The sequence below is a fragment of the Oncorhynchus kisutch genome, linkage group LG5 (genome assembly GCF_002021735.2).
Source record: "Oncorhynchus kisutch isolate 150728-3 linkage group LG5, Okis_V2, whole genome shotgun sequence".
NCBI classification, from domain to species: Eukaryota; Metazoa; Chordata; class Actinopteri; order Salmoniformes; family Salmonidae; genus Oncorhynchus; species Oncorhynchus kisutch.
The window spans coordinates 57,285,317-57,308,133 of NC_034178.2; the positions used below are offsets into that span (position 1 = coordinate 57,285,317).

Here is a 22,817-nt window from a genome sequence, read left to right on the forward strand (position 1 = left end):
AATCAATGCTTGGAGTTTGTCAGAATTTGCTGGGTTTTGTTTGTCCACCCGCCTCTTGAGGATTGACCACAAGTTCTCAATGGGATTAAGGTCTGGGGAGTTTCCTTGGCCATGGACCCAAAATATTGATATTTTGTTCCTTGAGCCACTTAGTTATTCCTTTTGCCTTATGGCAAGGTGCTCCATCATGCTGGAAAAGGCATTGTTCGTCACCAAACTGTTCCTGGATGGTTGGGAGAAGTTCTTCTCGGAGGATGTGTTGGTACCATTCTTTATTCATGGCTGTGTTCTTAGGCAGAATTGTGAGTGAGCCCACTCCATTGGCTGAGAAGCAACCCCACACATGAATGGTCTCAGGATGCTTTACTGTTGGCATGACAAAGGACTGATGATAGCGCTCACCTTGTCTTCTCCGGACAAGCTTTTTTCCAGTCATTTTACCAAACAATCGGAAAGGGGATTCATCAGAGAAAATCACTTTACCCCAGTCCTCAGCAGTCCAATCCCTGTACCTTTTGCAGTCTGTCCCTGATGTTTTTCCTGGAGAGAAGTGGCTTCTTTGCTGCCCTTCTTGACACCAGGCCATCCTCCAAAAGTCTTTGCCTCACTGTGCATGCAGATGCACTCACACCTGCCTGCTGCCATTCCTGAGCAAGCTCTGTGCTGGTGGTGCCTTGATCCCGCAGCTGAATCAACTTACGGAGACAGTGCTTCTTCACAACAATTGAACCGCTCTCCTTGAAGTTCTTGATGATCCGATAAATGGTTGATTTAGGTGCAATCTTACTGACAGTAATATCCTTGCCTGTGAAGCCCTTTTGTGCAAAGCAATGATGACGACACGTGTTTCCTTGCAGGTAACCATGGCTCACAGAGGAAGAACAATGATTCCACGCACCACCCTCCTTTTGAAGCTTCCAGTCTGTTATTCGAACTCAATCAGCATGACAGAGTGATCTCCAGCCTTGTCCTCGTCAAAACTCACACCTGTGTTAACAAGAGAATCACTGACTTGATGTCAGCTGGTCCTTTTGTGGCAGGGCTGAAATGCAGTGGAAATGTTTTTTGGGGATTCTGTTAATTTGCATGCCAAAGAGCGACTTTGCAATTAATCTGATCACTATTCATAACATTCTGGAGTATATGCAAATTGCCATTATACAAACTGAGGCAGGAGACTTTGTGAAAATTAATATTTGTGTCATTCTCAAAGCTTTTGGCCACGACTGTACAGTTAACCTGCCCCATTAAACACCCCCTCCTCTCCATGGAGTTTCACCTGGCTCATAGTGGTGAACTGTTAAGTGAATGTCCATAAGAGTGCAGTGTCTGTGATCAACTCAATAAAACTGGGTTGTTTTCATTAGGAATGAAACAGAAGCAAACGGGCCAAAACGGGAAGGGGGGGGGGGGCTGAACTTGTCCAATAAACAAAAAAACATGTTTAGGTTTTCCTTTGTGAAATTGTTGCTACATTTTGTTATAGAATGACCCTGTTGTTTTCTTAGACAATAAGGCTACCTGGTGTCACTCTCTCACACTACCTCTGGTCTTATAGCTGCCTAACTGCTGCTACATCACTCCCTGACTTGTTTTCTAATAGAAGACTACAATAACAACAAGTTATTAACAATATTACATCTATTCAGTATTATACTTCAAATGTTCTTCTCTCCTCTATCCTTCTACAATCACCTTTACTTCCCTCATCTTCTCTACATACTCCACCCCTCCTCTCCTCCATCAGAGTGAGATGATCCACAGACACATTCAGAAGGAATTCTGGAGGGTTCAAGATGTGTTGGAGGGACTCCACAAGAGCAACCTTTCCAGAGGCACAGACACAGCCAAACACCGGGGTATGCATGCACCTCACAGTAACATAAACTACAGTATAGTCGTACATGCAGTGCTTTTGGAAAGTATTCAGACCCCTTGACTTTTTCAACATTTTGTTACGTTACAGCCTTATCATAAAATTGATTCAAATGTTTATTTTCCTCATCAATCTACACACAACACCCCGTAATGGCAAAGCAAAAACAGCTTTTTATGTTATTTTAGCAAATTATTCAGGCTCTTTACTCAGTCCTTTGTTGAAGCTCATTTGGCAGCGATTACAGCCTTGAGTCTTCTTGGGTATGACACTACAAGCTTGGTACACCTGTATTTGTGGAGTTTCTCCCATTGTTTTCTGCAGATCCTCTCAAGCTCTGTCAGGTTGGATGGGGAGCATCGCTGCACAGCTATTTTCAGGTCTCTCTAGAGATCAAATCAAATCAAATTTATTTATATAGCCCTTCGTACATCAGCTGATATCTCAAAGTGCTGTACAGAAACCCAGCCTAAAACCCCAAACAGCAAGCAATGCAGGTGTTGAAGCATGCTCCCTAGAAAGGCCAAAACCTAGGAAGAAACCTAGAGAGGAACCAAGCTATGAGGGGTGGCCAACCCAGACAGGAAGATCAAGATATTAGATTGGGTTCAAATCCGGGCTCTGGCTGGGCCACTGAAGGACATTCAGAGATTTGTCCCGAAGGAAGCCACTCCTGTGTTGTTTTGGCTGTGTGCTTAGGTTCGTTGTGTTGTTGGAGCAGATTTTCATCAAGGATCTCTCTGTACTTTGCTCCGTTCATCTTTCACTCAATCCTGACTATTCTCCCTGCATCTGAATAACATCCCCACAGCATGATGCTGCCACCACCAGGTTTCCTCCAGACTTGATGCTTGGCATTCAGGCCAAAGAGTTCAATCTTGGTTTCATCGGACCAGAGAATCTTGTTTCTCATGGTCTGTGAGTCCTTTAGGTGCCTTTTGGCAAACTCCAAGCAGGCTGTCACTTGCCTTTTACTAAGGAGGGGCTTCGGCCCGGCCATTCTACCATAAAGGCCTGATTGGTAGAGTGCTGCAGAGATGGTTGTTCTTCTGGAAAGTTCTTCTATCTCCACAGAGGATATCTGGAGCTCTGTCAGAGTGACCATCGGGTTCTTGGTCACCTCCCTGACCAAGGCCCTTTTCCCCGATTGCTCATTTTAGCCGGGGCGGCCAGCTCTACGAATGGTCTTGGTGGTTCCAAACTTCTTCCATTTAGGAATGATGGAGGCCACTGTGTTCTTGGGGACCTTCAATGCTGCAGACATTTTTTGGTGCACTTCCTCAGATCTGTGCCTTGACACAATCTTGTCTCGGAGCACTACGGGCAATTCCTTCGACCTCATGGCTTGTTTTGCTCTGACATGCACTGTCAACTGTGGGATCTTATATAGACAGGTGTGTGCCTTTCCAGATCATGTCCAATCAATTGAATATACCACAAGTGGACTCCAATCAAGTTGTAGAAACATCTTAATTAAGGATGATCAATGGAAACAGGATGCACCTGAGCTCAATTTTTCGAGTCTTATAGCATAGGGTCTGAATAGTTATGTAAGTAATTTATTTCTGTTTTTTATTTTTAATACATTTGCAAAAATTTCTATAAAACGGTTTTCGCTTGGTCATTATTGGGTGTTGTGTGTAAATTGATGAGGAAACATTTTAACTTAATCCATTTTAGAATAAGGCTGTAAACTCACAAAATGTGGAAAAAGTCAAAGGATCTGAATACTTTCTGAATGGTCTGTACAGTAATTTCCACTTACGCTATGTTTTTTTCTATCTGTCTGAACTGTAGCTGAATCTCTAGCTGAAGTAGATGATAAATGAACCAATAGGAGTATATTGAAGAAGAGTGTTCTGCATGCATTTCTAACTCCCTCCCTCTCCTCTATCTCTCTGTCTCTCTATCTCTCTATCTCTCTTTGTCTCTCTGTCTCTCTATCTCTCTTTGTCTCTCTGTCTCTCTATCTCTCTTTGTCTCTCTGTCTCTTTGTCTCTCTGTCTCTTTGTCTCTCTGTCTCTCTGTCTTTTTATCTCTCTCTCTCTCTCTCTCTCTCTCTCTCTCTCTCTCTGTCTCTGTCTCTGTCTCTGTCTCTCTTTCTCTCTGTCTCTCTGTCTCTCTATCGCTATGTCTCTCTATCTGTCTGTCTCTCTATCTCTCTGTCTCTCTATCGCTCTGTCTCTCTATCGCTCTGTCTCTCTATCACTCTGTCTCTCTATCTCTCTCTCTCTGTCTCTCTGGCAGTGGCCAGTGGAGCATCAGGTTCTTTTAGCACCAATAGTCCTGACAGTCCCATGAGCTCAGTAAGCCTCACCAGTCCACTCAGTCCCTTCTCCCCAGTGCCCTGTTCGCAGGCCTCCCCCTCCAAACAACTGGGTCCGGAGGTAAGCATCGCCTCCTCTTACTATCCACACACCCACTTGGGTCCCCACCCAGGTCCTCCAACTAACACCCACCTGAGTCCTCAACGTAACACCCAACCATGTTTTGATCTAATTTCCCAACTAAATCTAACACTCAACCAGGTCCTGATCCAAATAGACCAGTCTCTGAACCAAACACCCACCTGGATCTTGACCCAAACACCAAAAACCCTCTTATACACTCCTTACCTTGTACCCATCCCAGGCCCCTCAGTCCTGAAACACAGTGCCAGGTCCCATACTTAGGCACCCAGTCCCATCCTAAACTTAAATCCCTACCTAACACCCAAACAAGTCCTGAGCCAAGTAGGCACACTGGTCTTGAACCAAATATCCACTGGGTCCTGAGCCAAACTCCCACCCTAGCACTAGCCAAGTCAACCAGCTAGCCCCTGTAGAAGGTACAGACACCAAGCAACATGCACAACCGCACACCTCCTAAGCCAACCAACATGACCTTAGAAACCCAGTGGACACCTAACCAAATCAAATGTATTTATATAGCCCTTCGTACATCAGCTGATATCTCAAAGTGCTGTACAGAAACCCAGCCTAAAACCCCAAACAGCAAGCAATGCAGGTGTTGAAGCACGTTGTCGAGGAAAAAGGAGGAGGAGAAAGGAGTCATCATGCCAGGTAGTCCCGAGGCATGGTCCTAGGGCTCAGGTCCTCCGAGAGAGAGAAAGAAAGAGAGAAAGAGAGGATTAGAGAGAGCATACTTAAATTCACACAGGACACCGGATAAGACAGGAGAAGTACTCCAGATATAACAAACTGACCCTAAACTGACTCATAAACTACTGCAGTATAAATACTGGAGGCTGAGACAGGAGGGGTCAGGAGACACTGTGGCCCCATCCGATGATACCCCCGGACAGGGCCAAACAGGAAGGATATTACCCCACCCACTTTGCCAAAGCACAGCCCCCACACCACTAGAGGGATATCTTCAACCACCAACTTACCATCCTGAGACAAGGCCGAGTATAGCCCACAAAGATCTCCGCCACGGCACAACCCAAGGGGGGGCGTCAACTCAGACAGGAAGATCACGTCAGTGACTCAACCCACTCAAGTGACGCACCCCTCCTAGGGACGGCATGAAGTAACCAGCCAACACCAACATCAACCGCCAGCACCAGCCAAGCCATCCAGGCAGTCCTTAGTGACAGTGCACAGCCACACAGCCACCAAGCCAACTCTGGAGTTCCACTCCCCCATGAAGACAGCCAGAGCTCCACCCACTCACTCACCCACCCACCCTGCCAAACTGACCAATCAACAAGCTCCTACAGGCAGTAACCCACCAACACACCCAGCTAGCCAGTGAGCTTGCCTTTCAGCCGAAACAGCAAGCCATTGGCTACAGGAAAGATCTTCTCCCAGAACCACCTTTCTACCAAGCTAGCTACCCTGACTTCCTCAGTTATCCACCTCAGCGCACCCACCTGACATTCCCTGAGACTCAGTACTCATTTTCCTGCCAAAACTCCTGTCTTGATAGCCAGCTAGCCTATAGCCATAGCTCAGAGCTCCGTACACACTCTCTATCACCTTTCCCCGTGTCCAGGGCCCTCAGTCCTGAAACGCAGTACCTTGTCCTCTGCTTAGCCACTCAGTCCCGAGAACGATCCCCTTCTTGTGCCCACTCACTCACCTTCCCCAAAAACCAGCTTGATCTTAGTGACGGTGCTTTCCTTACATCCCAGACCCCGGTACCATTCCAGAACCCGGTAAAACCACACACCCCGGTACCACCACACACCCCGGTACCACCACACACCATGGTACCATCACACACCCCGGTACCACCACACACCACGGTACCATCATACACCCCGGTACCACCACACACCACGGTACCACCACACACCACGGTACCACCACACACCACAGTACCACCATACACTCTGGTTCCATCACACACCCCGGTTACCACAGCCATCCAAACATCAGGCCTTGGGCTAGACTCAGTGTACTTGCAGACCCATCTCTTGACCTGGTGGACTGTCCTGTAATATTTAAGATGTTTAAGCTGGGTTGCAGCAGTTGTAACCCACACCAGACAGACTTGATACAATAACAGTTCTAATGTGATGTTATACTTACTGTATTATGATGATGCAGCTTATAGTACTTTGTTTTGCCAATAGTAGGAAGCAAAGCTAGAGGTTTGAAGCAGAATGTGTTATGCTTTCTGAGGTAAAGTATATAGCTGAGGGTGACTAATGGTCCTAGTCAGTAAGTGGTTAATCAAGTTCTGTATCCAGCAGGATCAGGGAATCCTCACTGACATTATCTGAGAAAAAGGAGTCAGCAGTTCTCAGCCTGCATAACATGTTGTTAAATAATTATGTATAGAGTCATGTCAACATCAATAAGCTCTTTCTCTGCCAGAAATTATAAGGTCAAAAAAGTTATGTGTAGCACTGTACCAGACAGACCTGTTACTGTAAATTATTTATAGAAACCTCATTGGGAGGTGGAGCAGAAATGTGATAAATGTTCTCCTTTTCCTTCATGCCATCTCTCACTATGTGGAACATGGTACTTAGTGGTGGGTCATTCCATGTCATTTAAGCCATCTCACCCACCAGGTTGTTAGTTGTCATGAGCAAAGGAAATTGGTTTTCTACACAAAGTTGCAAAGAAAATGTTGTGATCCATTTAATAACCCCAAGAGGGATAAAAGGGGGACTTTCCTCTATAGTGCTTAATCAATCAATTAATTAATTGATATCAAGGAATATGATAGGCCAAGAAATCAAGTAAACTGGTTATCCAGCGACACAGGCAGTTTAATAAAAAAATAATATTTATTAGGATCCCCATTAGCCGACGCCAATGGTGACACCTAGTCTTACTGGTGTCCGACATATAATTAAAAAGACATTACAGACAAAATTCTTTACAATGTACATACATTTAAAAACATTAACATGTAGTGTGTGTGCATCTATCAGTTCCACATACAGTGGGGCAAAAAAGTATTTAGTCAATTCTCCCACTTAAAAAGATGAGAGAGGCCTGTATAATTTTCATCATAGGTACACTTCAACTATGACAGACAAAATGAGAAGAAAATCACATTGTAGGATTTTTTATTAATTTATTTGCAAATTATGGTGGAAAATAAGTATCTGGTCAATAACAAAAGTTTATCTCAATACTTTGTTATATACCCTTTGTTGGCAATGACAGAGGTCAAACGTTTTCTGTAAGTCTTCACAAGGTTTTCACACACTGTTGCTGGTATTTTGGCCCATTCCTCCATGCAGATCTCCTCTAGAGCAGTGATGTTTTGGGGCTGTTGCTGGGCAACACGGACTTTCAACTCCCTCCAAAGATTTTCTATAGGGTTGAGATCTGGAGACTGGCTAGGCCACTCCAGGACCTTGAAATGCTTCTCCTTCCAAGCCACTCCTTCGTTGCCCGGGTGGTGTGTTTGGGATCATTGTCATGCTGAAAGACCCAGCCACGTTTCATCTTCAATGCCCTTGCTGATGGAAGGAGGTTTTCACTCAAAATCTCACGATACATGGCCCCATTCATTCTTTCCTTTACACAGATCAGTCGTCCTGGTCCCTTTGCAGAAAAACAGCCCCAAAGCATGATGTTTCCACCCCCATGCTTCACAGTAGGTATGGTGTTCGTTGGATGCAACTCAGCATTCTTTGTCCTCCAAACACGACGAGTTGCGTTTTTACCAAAAAGTTATATTTTGGTTTCATCTGACGATATGACATTCTCCCAATCTTCTTCTGGATCATCCAAATGCTCTCTAGCAAACTTCAGACGGGCCTGGACATGTACTGGCTTAAGCAGGGGGACACGTCTGGCACTGCAGGATTTGAGTCCCTGGCGGCGTAGTGTGTTACTGATGGTAGGCTTTGTTACTTTGGTCCCAGCTCTCTGCAGGTCATTCACTAGTTCCCCCCGTGTGGTTCTGGGATTTTTGCTCACCGTTCTTGTGATCATTTTGACCCCACGGGGTGAGATATTGCGTGGAGCCCCAGATCGAGGGAGATTATCAGTGGTCTTGTATGTCTTCCATTTCCTAATAATTGCTCCCACAGTTGATTTCTTCAAACCAAGCTGCTTACCTATTGCAGATTCAGTCTTCCCAGCCTGGTGCAGGTCTACAATTTTTGTTTCTGGTGTCCTTTGACAGCTCGTTGATCTTGGCCATAGTGGAGTTTGGAGTGTGACTGTTTGAGGTTGTGGACAGGTGTCTTTTATACTGATAACAAGTTCAAACAGGTGCCATTAATACAGGTAACGAGTGGAGGACAGAGGAGCCTCTTAAAGAAGAAGTTACAGGTCTGTGAGAGCCAGAAATCTTGCTTGTTTGTAGGTGACCAAATACTTATTTTCCACCATAATTTGCAAATAAATTCATTAGAAATCCTACAATGTGATTTTCTGGATTTTTTCTCATTTTGTCTGTCATAGTTGAAGTGTACCTATGATGAAAATTACAGGCCTCTCTCATCTTTTTAAGTGGGAGAACTTGCACAATTGGTGGCTGACTAAATACTTTTTTCCCCCACTGTACATGTCAGTACATACACACGGGTTGATTGTGGCATGTGGAATGTTGTCCCACTCCTCTTCAATGGCTGTGCGAAGTTGCTGGATTTGGCGGGAACTGGAACATGTTGTGGTACACGTCGATCCAGAGCATCCCAAATATGCTCAGAGGGTGACATGTCTGGTGAGTATGCAGGCCATGGAAGAATTGGGACATTTTCAGCTTCCAGGAATTGTTTACAGATCCTTGCAACATGGGGCCGTGTATTATCATGCTAAAGTATGAGGTGATGGCAGCAGATGAATGGCAGGACAATGGGCCTTAGGATCTCGTCTCATGATCTCTGTGCATTAAAATTGCCATCGATAAAATGCAATTGTTTTCATTGCCCGTAGCTTATACCTGCCCATACCATAACCCCACCGCCACCATGGGGCACTCTGTTCACAACGTTGACATCGGCAAACCGATCGCCCACAAGAAGCCATACACACTGTGTGCCATCTGCCCAGTACAGTTTCATCCATGAAGAGCACACTTCTCCAGCATGCCAGTGGCCATTGAAGGTGAGCATTTTCCAACTGAAGTCGGTTACGACGCCAAACTGCATTCAGGTCAAGACCCTGGTGAGGACGACGAGCAGATGACCTTCCCTGAGACAGAGAGTTTCTGACAGATTGTGCAAACAGTTTCATCAGCTGTCCGGGTGGCAGGTCTCAGACAATCCCAGGGGGGTGAAGAAGCCATATGTGGAGGTCCTGGGCTGTCCTGGTTACACGTGGTCTGTTGTTGTGAGACTGGTTGGACGTACTGCCAAATTCTCTAAATGCACACTGGAGGCAGCTTAAGGTAAAGAAATTAACATTAAATTGAAGGTGAGCATTTTCCAACTGAAGTCGGTTACGACGCCAAACTGCATTCAGGTCAAGACCCTGGTGAGGACGACGAGCAGATGACCTTCCCTGAGACAGAGAGTTTCTGACAGATTGTGCAAACAGTTTCATCAGCTGTCCGGGTGGCAGGTCTCAGACAATCCCAGGGGGGTGAAGAAGCCAGATGTGGAGGTCCTGGGCTGTCCTGGTTACACGTGGTCTGTTGTTGTGAGACTGGTTGGACGTACTGCCAAATTCTCTAAATGCACACTGGAGGCAGCTTAAGGTAAAGAAATTAACATTAAATTATCTGGCAACAACATCTGTGGAATTGAGTTGTGTGACAAAACTGCACATTTTAGAGTGGCCTTTTATTTTCCCCAGCACAAGGTGCACCTGTGTAATGACCATGCTGTTTAATCAGCTTATTGATATGCCACACCTGTTAGGTAGATGGATTATCTTGGCAAAGGAGAAATGCTCACTAACAGGGATGTAAAGAAATTTGTGCACAACATTTGAGAGAAATAAGCTTTTTGTGCATACTGTAAGGAACATTTCTGGGGTATTTTATTTCAGCTCATGAAACATGGGACCAATACTTTACATGTTAAACTAAATATTTTTGTTCAGTATAGAAGATATTGAAGCACTTTGGGACTGGGGTTGGATCCTCCTGTTTTAGTATTAAACGCATGTGAAACCTGTAGTGTTCTTCCTTCCTCTGGCTCTCAGCCAACTCTCTCTGTTGGGCATGAAGCTCATAATGACACAATGCTGAAATTTGAATTATAGTGTTCAAGAGCAGAAATGTTCTATTTTGTGAATCTGATAAACCCATGTAACATCTGTGTTGCTTATGGTTGTAACTGATTACTGTGTCTGTACTCATTCAACTGAAACATATAATGGTGGACATTGTGGTGGTACTTTCTATCTTGTTTTTCACATTCAGCAGCAGTCAGTGGTCTGTATCAGTACTACTAATCTGATTAGAATTGATCAGTATGTGCATTCATGCTAGCTCTCAGTGCAGGCATCTCGTTGAACGCCTGTGACCCTTCACCCCTGAAGTTCATTGGGGTCGGGGCTACATTCCTCATATCGTTCCATGATCCTCTCTGCTCTGCACTCTGCCTGGCTTTTGTCACTCTTCCTGATGCACAGTGCTCTCTCTTCCTCCTCCTACCATCATCCTCCTTCCTTTCTTCTTCCTTCCCTCTCTTCCTCTTATTCTTCCTACCTCCTTCCTGTGGCTGTAGGACATTGGCCCGCCACGGCCACCACTTCCCAAATCCTACTACCCCCTGGAGTCGCTCCCCTCCCTTCCCCCCTCCCTCCTCCCTCTACCCTTCGACAGCTCCACCTGGCTACGCAGCCTGGGCCTGGATGACGGTTACCTTGACGATGAAGAGTCCCGCGGCAGAAAGGTATTTGGAGAAGGGAGGGTGGGAGGGAGTTCCCATCCCTGCCACGCCCCCTGTCACTCACGCAAGCTGGTAAATGTGGTTCATAACCACTGATTCAGGGACATAATCAGTTGCATCCCCCTAATGGGTAAAGTAAGGATAGGGGCTGGAGTAAGCTGATCTGTGGTAAAGTGCAACTCCCAGTTGATACATGTCCTATAGAAGCCATCCCTGTCGTCCCCATAAACACTTCCGGACCCCTAAACACTTCCGGACCCCTTCTTTCTTCTCTCTCTCTTTCTCTCTCTCTTTCCCTGCCTCTCTACCTCCCTGCCTCCATGCCTCCATCACAGCCTATATCTGCTCTCCAACAGCACTTGCACTAGAAGTGATTGTTCTGGCTCTGACTTCTCTTCAATCACTTACTGTGGTTGATACCAAAAACTCTTCATTACATTTAAATTGAATCAGTTGATATGTAATTATTCAATAGGATCTAAAGCAACAATACCAAACAAATAGGACAACCAATTTTAAGTATTTGAAATATTAGCCATTCTAGTGTACTGGGTGCTTTTGAATGCTAAGACTTAGCTTAGGGTGAGGTACAGGTTCCCCTATGAATGGTAAGGTTGTGAATGGAGGTGTGTGGATCCATCCATAGCTAGCGGTTCCTTCACCATACTGTCTGTGTGCCAGTCGTTCTAGTGATGTGCTAGTGCTGTGTCTGTCCTGTAGTGTGTAGACCGTATGCTTTGGCTTATCCCGTATCTACATCCCACCATTGAGCTCTGGAACCTGGCATATCTGGCAATAACCCCATCATTGCATTCCACACTAATGCATATTATCTAATGCATTCTGTGTTTGGGTAACTATATGGCCAATAGTTCCAACACTCTCCCGGTACGTACATATCTTACTGTTGATTGGCTGATGATGCATTAGCTCTTCCTCCTACTCTGTGTTACAGCACAAGTACGGTTATCGACAGGACATGTCACCGGAAGAATGGACTAATAGCAACGAAGCTCAGGAGCTGGATCAGGATCGACAGGCCAACATGAATAAAGGTACAGGAAGCAAGGGAGCCTGGGTAATGGTGCTCTGGTGTGTCAGTAAGTCTGCATAGCTGGGTCATTCCTACAATGCGGTACCATTTTGACCTCAAAACATTTTAATTTTACAAATATGTACAACAAAATAGTATTCTTTCAGAAAAACATATTGGTCAAGCTCAGGCACATAACATTTTTGGGGGATGCATTTTCCAATTTGTTAGGTGCATAATTGTAAAAGGGTTGACCTATCAGGGTGGAAATGTTGAACTTAAATTAGTCATAGCTCTGTGAGTGAACAGACTGAGCAAACATAATGGTAAACACTTCAACAGGATTTTAACTTCTCTATCAAACATATTTTAACATTTGGAATTATTATTTTTATATATATATAATTTTGCAGCTTAAAAATGGCAGAGATTGGCATCAATGGCATCATTTCCAATCCCCCATATTTTCTTTGTAAATAGCAGTAAGAAATTTGGACAATCCTACTCATTCCAGGGTTTTTCAATATTTGTACTATTTTCTAAATTGTAGAATAATAGTGAAGACATCAACACTATGAAATAACACATGTGGAATAATGTAGTAACCAAAAAAGTGTTAAACAAATTAAAATATGTTTTATATTTGAGATTCTTCAAAATAGCCAACCTTTGCCTTGATGACAGCTTTGCACTCTCTTGGCATTCTCTCAACCAGCTTCATTAGGGTAATCCCAGCGCAAACCAGATGGGATGGCGTATTGCTGCAGAATGCTGTGGTAGCCATGCTGGTTAAGTGGGCCTTAAATTCTAAATAAATCACAGATAGTGTCACCAGCAAAGCACCTCCATATTATCTATTTGTGCTAACTTTCTATTAAAAAATGATTGTAGTGAGGTAATTTCTTTCAGGATATGAATATCGAGTATGTCCACTTCACCGTCAGAACATTTTATTTGGTTGTAATCCAGAGAGGTTAGAAAAAGCATCTAGATCATATATGAGGCTGTGGAGGGATCCAAATTTTGAATTTAAAAGAAAACTGTTTGTTATGGCAAAAACTAAAGTAGGGTGGTTGGTTGGGGTAGATGATGGGTGGGCTTATAACATGAACGTTTAGCAAGCCAAAACTGTGTTTGAATCTCATCACGGACAACTTTGGCATTTTAGCTAATTAGCAACTTTGCAACTACAGTACTTAATACATTTTATCTAATTTGCAACTACTTAGCATGTTAGTTAACCATTCCCCTAACCCTAACCTTAACCTTTTAACCTAACCTTAAGCCGAGTTAGCAAGTGAGAAGAGCTTGCACCATTTTTGTTTGGCATAACAACAATGAACGACCAGTCTGCTTGACTGGGAACGATACCAACCGAACAACCAGTCGGCTTGACTGGGAACGATACCAACCGAACAACCAGTCTGCTTGACTGGGAACGATACCAACCGAACAACCAGTCGGCTTGACTGGGAACGATACCAACCGAACAACCAGTCTGCTTGACTGGGAACGATACCAACCGAACAACCAGTCGGCTTGACTGGGAACGATACCAACCGAACAACCAGTCGGCTTGACTGGGAACGATACCAACCGAACAACCAGTCTGCTTGACTGGGAACGATACCAACCGAACAACCAGTCGGCTTGACTGGGAATGATACCAACCGAACAACCAGTCGGCTTGACTGGGAACGATACCAACCAAATGACCAGTCGGGTTAGTAGCTAATAGAAGGCACGAAGACCTCGATTTCTTCTCGGGACTAACAACACCCGTGCCAGTATAGCCTCCAAACCACGGCTTCTTGGGCATTATCACTTAATAATATCATAGGTCCTTATAAACCATTTACTAATCATTAGTTAAGTTTTTTGGGGTGGCCTAATGTAAAGTGAGATGTATTTATACTTTATAAATGTTTTGAGTGACCAGTGTAATTTCTTTTAAAAATATGGTCATGCCATTGGTAGACATTTCAGCAGTACCCGATGCTCCTTAAGGTCTCAAACAAGCCAAGAACTTATCAATGGTAAAACATTAAGCACACAACACAGGATGTTTAAAAGACTGAAGCATTAGAAGCATTATTGTTTTTATGTATTTAAGCTTTATTTTATCAGGGAGTCCCATTGAGATCAAGTCCTCGTTTCCAGGGCAGCACTGCAGGAACATAATTGACAAAATGTACAACAAACACAATGTAGTAAAACATACAGTATTACAAGCAATTTAAGAACAAACACATTAGGATCTTAGGGAAACATTCATTATTGACTTGTGTGTACTAGGCCAGGGCCAGAGCAACAACCCACAGGATGGCAGACCCCCAGTGTGAGGACTGAGCAGCCCAGCAGCTAGGTATAGCCTGAAGAGGTATCTCCCCTGACGTGGTCATGTTTTCAATAGAGACTCTGTCTTACTGTATTTAGTACAATGCCTCCATACATAACTTTACATTTCTGTCATCTATCGTGACATTGTGGGAGGATAACCAACCTTCCAATTAATGACAATGTATTTCTTAGCCGCTAAAAATGCTAGGTTACACAGTTTCCCCTGATAACAGTCTCCAGTATCAACATTTAAAAGCAAACAAAAACAGAGAGAATATTAATCTGTAGACATGCTGAGATTAAAGAACATACTCTTTGCCAGAATTCAGACAGCTTTTCACAAGACACATGACCTTTTAAATGCTTCCAGTGCTTCAGTCTTTTAATCTTTTAACTTTGAATGTTTGTTTACACTTTGTTTGGCAGCACTTTAACTGGCCCATTAAAGGTAGTAACTCTTTAAACGTAATTGGATAAATCAGCTAAACGTAATGGGATAGTTCAGCGAAATATTAAACGTAATGGGATAGTGCAGATGTTTGTTTCCATTCCTCTCAAGCACTTTATGAGTGCTCTAATGAGTGACTGCAATCCACACTTTGGTTTTGGTGGAAAAGTCTCCCAACAAATGCTAATGTTACAATTCTCAGATTTTTTTAAATACTTTACACAGCATCAAAGTGTTTACTGTTTTGGATGAAAAATGTCAAGATATTTTACCAAACATCCTCTGTATTGTGTGATATGTTCTAGGGGCCATTTTGAGACCTTAAGGAGCATCACGTACTGCTGGAATGCCTACCAATGGCATTTCCATCTTTTTGTGAGAAATAACACTGCTCACTCAAAACATTTTTAAAGTATTTTTAAGTATTTATGAAGTATAAATAGACCAAAAATATTGAACTAATGATTAGTAAATGAGGACTCATATTGAACATCTTATGAATTATTATTATTTATAATTATTTATAATTATGAAATACTTTCAAAGTTGTTTATAAATGTCTGAATACCTAGCTTACTAACATTACAGATGTGGGAGTAATGATTCATAAATGATGAATAAACTATTTAATAATCTATTATAAATGCTTTATTACAAGGGAGTATTGTGGGGGTATTATTACAAGGGAGTATTGTGGGGGTATTATTACAAGGGAGTGTTATGGGGGTATTATTACAAGGGAGCGTTATGGGGGTATTATTACAATGGAGTATTGTGGGAGTATTATTACAAGGGAGTGTTATGGGGGTATTATTACAAGGGAGTGTTATGGGGGTATTATTACAAGGGAGTGTTATGGGGGTATTATTACAAGGGAGTATTGTGGGGGTATTCTTACTAGGGAGAGTTATGGGGGTATTCTTACTAGGGAGAGTTATGGGGGTATTATTACAAGGGAGTATTGTGGGGGTATTATTTCAAGGGAGTGTTATGGGGCTATTATTACAAGGGAGTATTGTGGGGGTATTATTACAAGGGAGTGTTATGGGGGTATTATTACAAGGGAGTATTATGCTAACTTTTTCTGATCTAATCCCAAACTGTTAGATAACAGACTCATTGGAATGAAATCCTGTTTATAATCAGAAATTAAAGAACATCATCATCTAAAATATCAGAGTATTTACTGTATATACAAATGTAATCAGATTACTAGTCCTCAGAACTAGGTGTACCTTATTAAAGTCAATTGTTTACATAATAATAGATTGGATTATGTAACCCCAATGACTCATCCTCTGTGTTTGCGTCCCAAACGGCACCCTATTGCCTACATAGTGCTCTATGGGCCCTGATCAAAAGTTGTGCACTATATAGGAATGTGGTGCCATTTGGGTCACAACCTGTGTCATCCATAGTCTCAAATGTCAATATGCCTTGTATACTGTTGTTCAGGTTAGTTATCATTGTTTTAGTTCTTAATGGAGCCCCTAGTTCCACTCTTCATGCCCCTGATAACTCCTTTGTCCCACCTCCCACACATGCGGTGACCTCACCCATTACTACCAGCATGTCCAGAGATACAACCTCTCTCATCATCACCCAGTGCCTGGGCTTACCTCCGCTGTACCCGCACCCCACCATACCCCTGTCTGCGCATTATGCCCTGAATATATTCTACCATGCCCAGAAACCTGCTCCTCTTATTCTCTGTCCCCAACGCTCTAGGCGACCAGTTTTGATAGCCTTTAGCCGCACCCTCATACTACTCCTTCTCTGTTCCGCGGGTGATGTGGAGGTAAACCCAGGCCCTGCATGTCCCCAGGCACCCTCATTTGTTGACTTCTGTGATCGAAAAAGCCTTGGTTTCATGCATGTCAACATCAGAAGCCTCCTCCCTAAGTTTGTTTTACTCACTGCTTTAGCACACTCTGCTAACCCTGATGTCCTTGCTGTGTCTGAATCCTGGCTCAGGAAGGCCACCAAAAATTCAGAGATTTCCATACCCAACTATAACATCTTCCGTCAAGATAGAACTGCCAAAGGGGGAGGAGTTGCAGTTTACTGCAGAGATAGCCTGCAAAGTAATGTCATACTTTCCAGGTCCATACCCAAACAGTTCGAACTACTAATTTTGAAAATTACTCTCTCCAGAAATAAGTCTCTCACGGTTGCCGCCTGCTACCGACCCCCCTCAGCTCCCAGCTGTGCCCTGGACACCATTTGTGAATTGATCGCCCCCCATCTAGCTTCAGAGTTTGTTCTGTTAGGTGACCTAAACTGGGATATGCTTAACACCCCGCCAGTCCTACAATCTAAGCTAGATGCCCTCAATCTCACACAAATCATCAAGGAACCCACCAGGTACAACCCTAACTCTGTAAACAAGGGCACCCTCATAGATGTCATCCTGACCAACTGGCCCTCCAAATACACCTCCGCTGTCTTCAACCAGGATCTCAGCGATCACTGCCTCATTGCCTGTATCCGCTACGGAGCCGCAGTCAAACGACCACCCCTCATCACTGTCAAACGCTCCCTAAAACACTTCTGTGAGCAGGCCTTTCTAATCGATCTGGCCCGGGTATCCTGGAAGGACATTGACCTCATCCCGTCAGTTGAGGATGCCTGGTCATTCTTTAAAAGTAACTTCCTCACCATTTTAGATAAGCATGCTCCGTTCAAAAAATGCAGAACTAAGAACAGATACAGCCCTTGGTTCACCCCAGACCTGACTGCCCTCGACCAGCACAAAAACATCCTGTGGCGGACTGCAATAGCATCGAATAGTCCCCGTGATATGCAACTGTTCAGGGAAGTCCGGAACCAATACACGCAGTCAGTCAGGAAAGCTAAGGCCAGCTTCTTCAGGCAGAAGTTTGCATCCTGTAGCTCCAACTCCAAAAAGTTCTGGGACACCGTGAAGTCCATGGAGAACAAGAGCACCTCCTCCCAGCTGCCCACTGCACTGAGGCTAGGTAACACGGTCGCCACTGATAAATCCATGATTATCGAAAACTTCAATAAGCATTTCTCAACAGCTGGCCATGCCTTCCGCCTGGCTACTTCAACCTCGGCCAACAGCTCCGCCCCCCCCGCAGCTCCTCGCCCAAGCCTCTCCAGGTTCTCCTTTAACCAAATCCAGATAGCAGATGTTCTGAAAGAGCTGCAAAACCTGGACCCGTACAAATCAGCTGGGCTTGACAATCTGGACCCTCTATTTCTGAAACTATCTGCCACCATTGTCGCAACCCCTATTACCAGCCTGTTCAACCTCTCTTTCATATCGTCTGAGATCCCCAAGGATTGGAAAGCTGCCGCAGTCATCCCCCTCTTCAAAGGGGGAGACACCCTGGACCCAAACTGTTACAGACCTATATCCATCCTGCCCTGCCTATCTAAGGTCTTTGAAAGCCAAGTCAACAAACAGGTCACTGACCATCTCGAATCCCACCGCACCTTCTCCGCTGTGCAATCTGGTTTCCGAGCCGGTCATGGGTGCACCGCAGCCACACTCAAGGTACTCAACGATATCATAACCGCCATCGATAAAAGACAGTACTGTGCAGCCGTCTTCATCGACCTTGCCAAGGCTTTCGACTCTGTCAATCACCATATTCTTATCGGCAGACTCAGGAGCCTCGGTTTTTCGGATGACTGCCTGGTTCACCAATTACTTTGCAGACAGAGTTCAGTGCGTCAAATCGGAGGGCATGCTGTCTGGTCCTCTGGCAGTCTCTATGGGGGTGCCACAGGGTTCAATTCTCGGGCCGACTCTTTTCTCTGTGTATATCAATGATGTTGCTCTTGCTGCGGGCGATTCCCTGATCCACCTCTACGCAGACGACACCATTCTATATACTTTCGGCCCGTCTTTGGACACTGTGCTATCTAACCTCCAAACAAGCTTCAATGCCATACAACACTCCTTCCGTGGCCTCCAACTGCTCTTAAATGCTAGTAAAACCAAATGCATGCTTTTCAACCGGTCGCTGCCTGCACCTGCATGCCCGACTAGCATCACCACCCTGGATGGTTCCGACCTAGAATATGTGGACGTCTATAAGTACCTAGGTGTCTGGCTAGACTGCAAACTCTCCTTCCAGACTCATATCAAACATCTCCAATCGAAAATCAAATCAAGAGTCGGCTTTCTATTCCGCAACAAAGCCTCCTTCACTCACGCCGCCAAGCTTACCCTAGTAAAACTGACTATCCTACCGATCCTCGACTTCGGCGATGTCATCTACAAAATGGCTTCCAACACTCTACTCAGCAAACTGGATGCAGTCTATCACAGTGCCATCCGTTTTGTCACTAAAGCACCTTATACCACCCACCACTGCGACTTGTATGCTCTAGTCGGCTGGCCCTCGCTACATATTCGTCCCAGACCCACTGGCTCCAGGTCATCTACAAGTCCATGCTAGGTAAAGCTCCGCCTTATCTCAGCTCACTGGTCACGATGGCAACACCCATCCGTAGCACGCGCTCCAGCAGGTGTATCTCACTGATCATCCCTAAAGCCAACACCTCATTTGGCCTCCTTTCGTTCCAGTACTCTGCTGCCTGTGACTGGAACGAATCGCAAAAATCGCTGAAGTTGGAGACTTTTATCTCCCTCACCAACTTCAAACATCAGCTATCTGAGCAGCTAACCGATCGCTGCAGCTGTACATAGTCTATTGGTAAATAGCCCACCCTTTTTCACCTACCTCATCCCCATACTGTTTTTATTTATTTACTTTTCTGCTCTTTTGCACACCAATATCTCTACCTGTACATGACCATCTGATCATTCATCACTCCAGTGTTAATCTGCAAAATTGTAATTATTTGCCTACCTCCTCATGCCTTTTGCACACATTGTATATAGACTCCCCCTTTGGTTTCTACTGTGTTATTGACTTGTTAATTGTTTACTCCATGTGTAACTCTTTGTTGTCTGCTCACACTGCTATGCTTTATCTTGGCCAGGTCGCAGTTGCAAATGAGAACTTGTTCTCAACTAGCCTACCTGGTTAAATAAAGGTGAAATAAAAATTTTAAAAAAATAAAATAAACTCTGACATGCTGTTTGTCTCTCTCCTGTCCAGTGGGGATCGTTCCTCCCATGACTAAGTCTCCCCTGGAGGACCAGGGCCAATCCTACGACCATGGAATCTCCCAACGCAACTGCAAGGTGCCTAATGGAATCTCCAGGGTAGGCAGCATGCCAGAGAGGGCTTTATGGAGCTCAGGAAACTCACAGACTATATGCATTATATTATATGATACATACACATTATGTTTTGTAACTACACTGTATTAGGAAAGTGTTACTCATTGATGTTGCCTTTATGTTGTGGTGGTGGGCCTATGTCAGGTATATTGAATGGTGCTGTCAAATTGATCTTTTAAAGAGCAATACATGTGATGCTTCATCATATGATGGACAAGTTATTCCCATGTCATTCCCCTCTCCCAGGAGCGTCCGAAGAGTGCGGTGTTCCCGGCGGAGGTGAAGTCCAAGATGAGCGTTGAGGAGCAAAACAAGCGTATCCGTAGGAACCAGAGCAGCTCCGTCAGGGACAAGAGACGCAGCCTGAACCTGGGTAGCCAGGCTGGTACCAATTACAGAGTGGTAGGCTCTCTCTTCTATTTACATGTACAGTACCTGTCAAAACTTTGGACACATCTACTCATTCAAGGGTTTTCTTTCTTTTTGCGATTTTCTACATTGTAGAATAATAGTGAAGACATCAAAACTATTAAATAACACATATGGAATCATGTAGTAACCAAAAAAGTGTTAAACAAACATTTTAAGATTCTTCAAAGTAGCCAGTCTTGCCAGCCTTTGCCTTGATGACCGCTTTGCACACTCTTGGCATTCTCTCAACTAGCTTCACCTGGAATGCTTTTCCAACAGTCTTGAAGGAGTTCCCACATATGTTGAGCACTTGTTGTCTGCTTTTCCATTCACTCTGCAGTCCAACTCATCCCAAACTATCTCAATTGGGTTGAGGTCAGGTGATTGTGGAGGTCAGATCATCTGATGCAGCACTCCATCACTCTCTTTCTTGGTCAAATAGCCCTTACAAATCAAATCAAATCAAATGTGTCACACATCAGCAGATGTTAATGCAAGTGTAGTGAAATGCTTGTACTTCGAGTTCTGAAAGTGCAGTAATATCTAACAAGTACTCTAACAATTCTCCAACAACTACCTAATGTGTACATGTAAGTATATGGATGAGCGATGGCTAAGCGGCATCCTGGAGGTGTGTTTTGGATCATTGTCCTGTTGAATAACAAATGATAGTCCCACTAAGTGCAAACCAGATGGGATTGTGTATCGCTCCAGAATGCTATGGAAGCCATGCTGGTGAAGTGTGCCGTGAATTCTAAATAAATCACGGACAGTGTCACCAGCAAAGCACCATCACACCTCCTCCTAGATGCTTTACGGTGCCACCCACACGTGGAGATCATCCGTTCACCTACTCTGCGTCTCACAAAGACACGGCAGTTGGAAACAAAAATCTCAAATTTGGACTCATCAGACTAAAGGTCAGATTTCCACGGGTCTTATGTCCACCGGTCTAATTGATCGTGTTTTTTGACCTAAGCAAGTCTCTTATTATTATTGGCGTCCGTTAGTAGTGGTTTCTTTGCAAGCAGATCGACCATGAAGGCCTGATTCACCCAGTCTCCCCTGAACAGTTGCTTTGAGATGTGTCTGTTACTTGAACTATGTGAAGCATTTATTTGGGCTGCAATTTCTGAGGCTGGTAACTAATGAACGTATCCTCTGTTAATTGAAATGCATTCCAGGTCACTACCTCATGAAGCTGGTTGAGAAAATGCCAAGAGTGTGAAAAGTTGTCATCAAGGCTAAGGGTGGCTACTTTGAAGAATCTAGTATACAATGTAGAAAATATTGAAAAAAAAGAAAAACCCTTGAATGAGTAGGTGTCCAAACTTTTGACTGGTACAGTACCTCTATGAGCTAGACACCAGGAATATGTACTGTATGTTGAAATGTATTATAAAGGAAGATCCAGTATATTGTTCTGGCCAGTTGTCTATCTTTCCGGGCCATGTTGATTGGCTGAGCCCTTGGCTCGGCCTCCTAGTCTCTTTCTTGATTGGTTATCTCTGTGTGTGGGTGTCCAGGTGAGGCGGAGGCTGACAACCCATGAGGTGGACATCAAGGACCTGGAGGCTGCAGTACGGGGCGAGGGGGTACAAGAGTCACCCCGGGAGGAGATTGCTCGCCTCAGACGGATACAGATGGAACCTGACCAGTACAACCTGGACATCAGCAAAGAGGTTAGACACACTCTGAACAACATCCAAACTATGTGATACAATCATTATGTGACTATGATCCAGTCGTGATGTGATATAGTTGTGCTTAATAACCTCTAGCGTCGAGCAATCCCGTATCCGGGAGCGTAATCATAGCCTCAAACTCATTACCATAACGCAACGTTTCCTATTCATGAAAATCGCAAATGAAATGAAATAAATATATTCAAACACAAGCTTAGCCTTTTGTTAACAACACTGTCATCTCAGATTTTCTAAATATGCTTTTCAACCAAAGCTACACAAGCATTTGTGTAAGAGTATTGATAGCCTAGCATTCAGCAGGCAACATTTTCACAAAAACAAGAAAAGCATTCAAATAAAATCATTTACCTTTGAAGAACTTCGGATGTTTTCAATGACGAGACTCTTAGTTAGATACCAAATGTTCATTTTTCCCAAAATATTATTTGTGTAGACGAAATAGCTCAGTTTTGTTCATCACGTTTGACTAAGAAAAAGACCGGAAAATGCAGTCACTTACAACGCCAAACTTTTTTCCAAATTAGCT

The 22,817-nt window shown here is 44.1% G+C and overlaps 1 protein-coding gene across 9 annotated transcripts in view; it reads left to right on the plus strand.

Annotated features, from left to right (window-relative positions):
- The window catches only part of LOC109891617 (pleckstrin homology domain-containing family A member 6), a 255,848-nt gene that overhangs the window by 207,195 nt on the left and 25,836 nt on the right, over positions 1-22,817 (plus strand). For 7 of the 9 annotated variants that reach the window (XM_031825481.1, XM_031825484.1, XM_031825480.1 and 4 more), the window contains 7 exons: positions 1,748-1,859; positions 4,124-4,263; positions 10,968-11,135; positions 12,088-12,187; positions 20,050-20,156; positions 20,421-20,576; positions 22,112-22,267. In XM_031825481.1, coding sequence (XP_031681341.1) covers positions 1,748-1,859; positions 4,124-4,263; positions 10,968-11,135; positions 12,088-12,187; positions 20,050-20,156; positions 20,421-20,576; positions 22,112-22,267 — 939 coding nt within the window. The remainder of the gene's footprint in view (positions 1-1,747; positions 1,860-4,123; positions 4,264-10,967; positions 11,136-12,087; positions 12,188-20,049; positions 20,157-20,420; positions 20,577-22,111; positions 22,268-22,817) is intronic. The other 2 variants (XM_031825477.1, XM_031825482.1) reach the window with 2 other exon arrangements.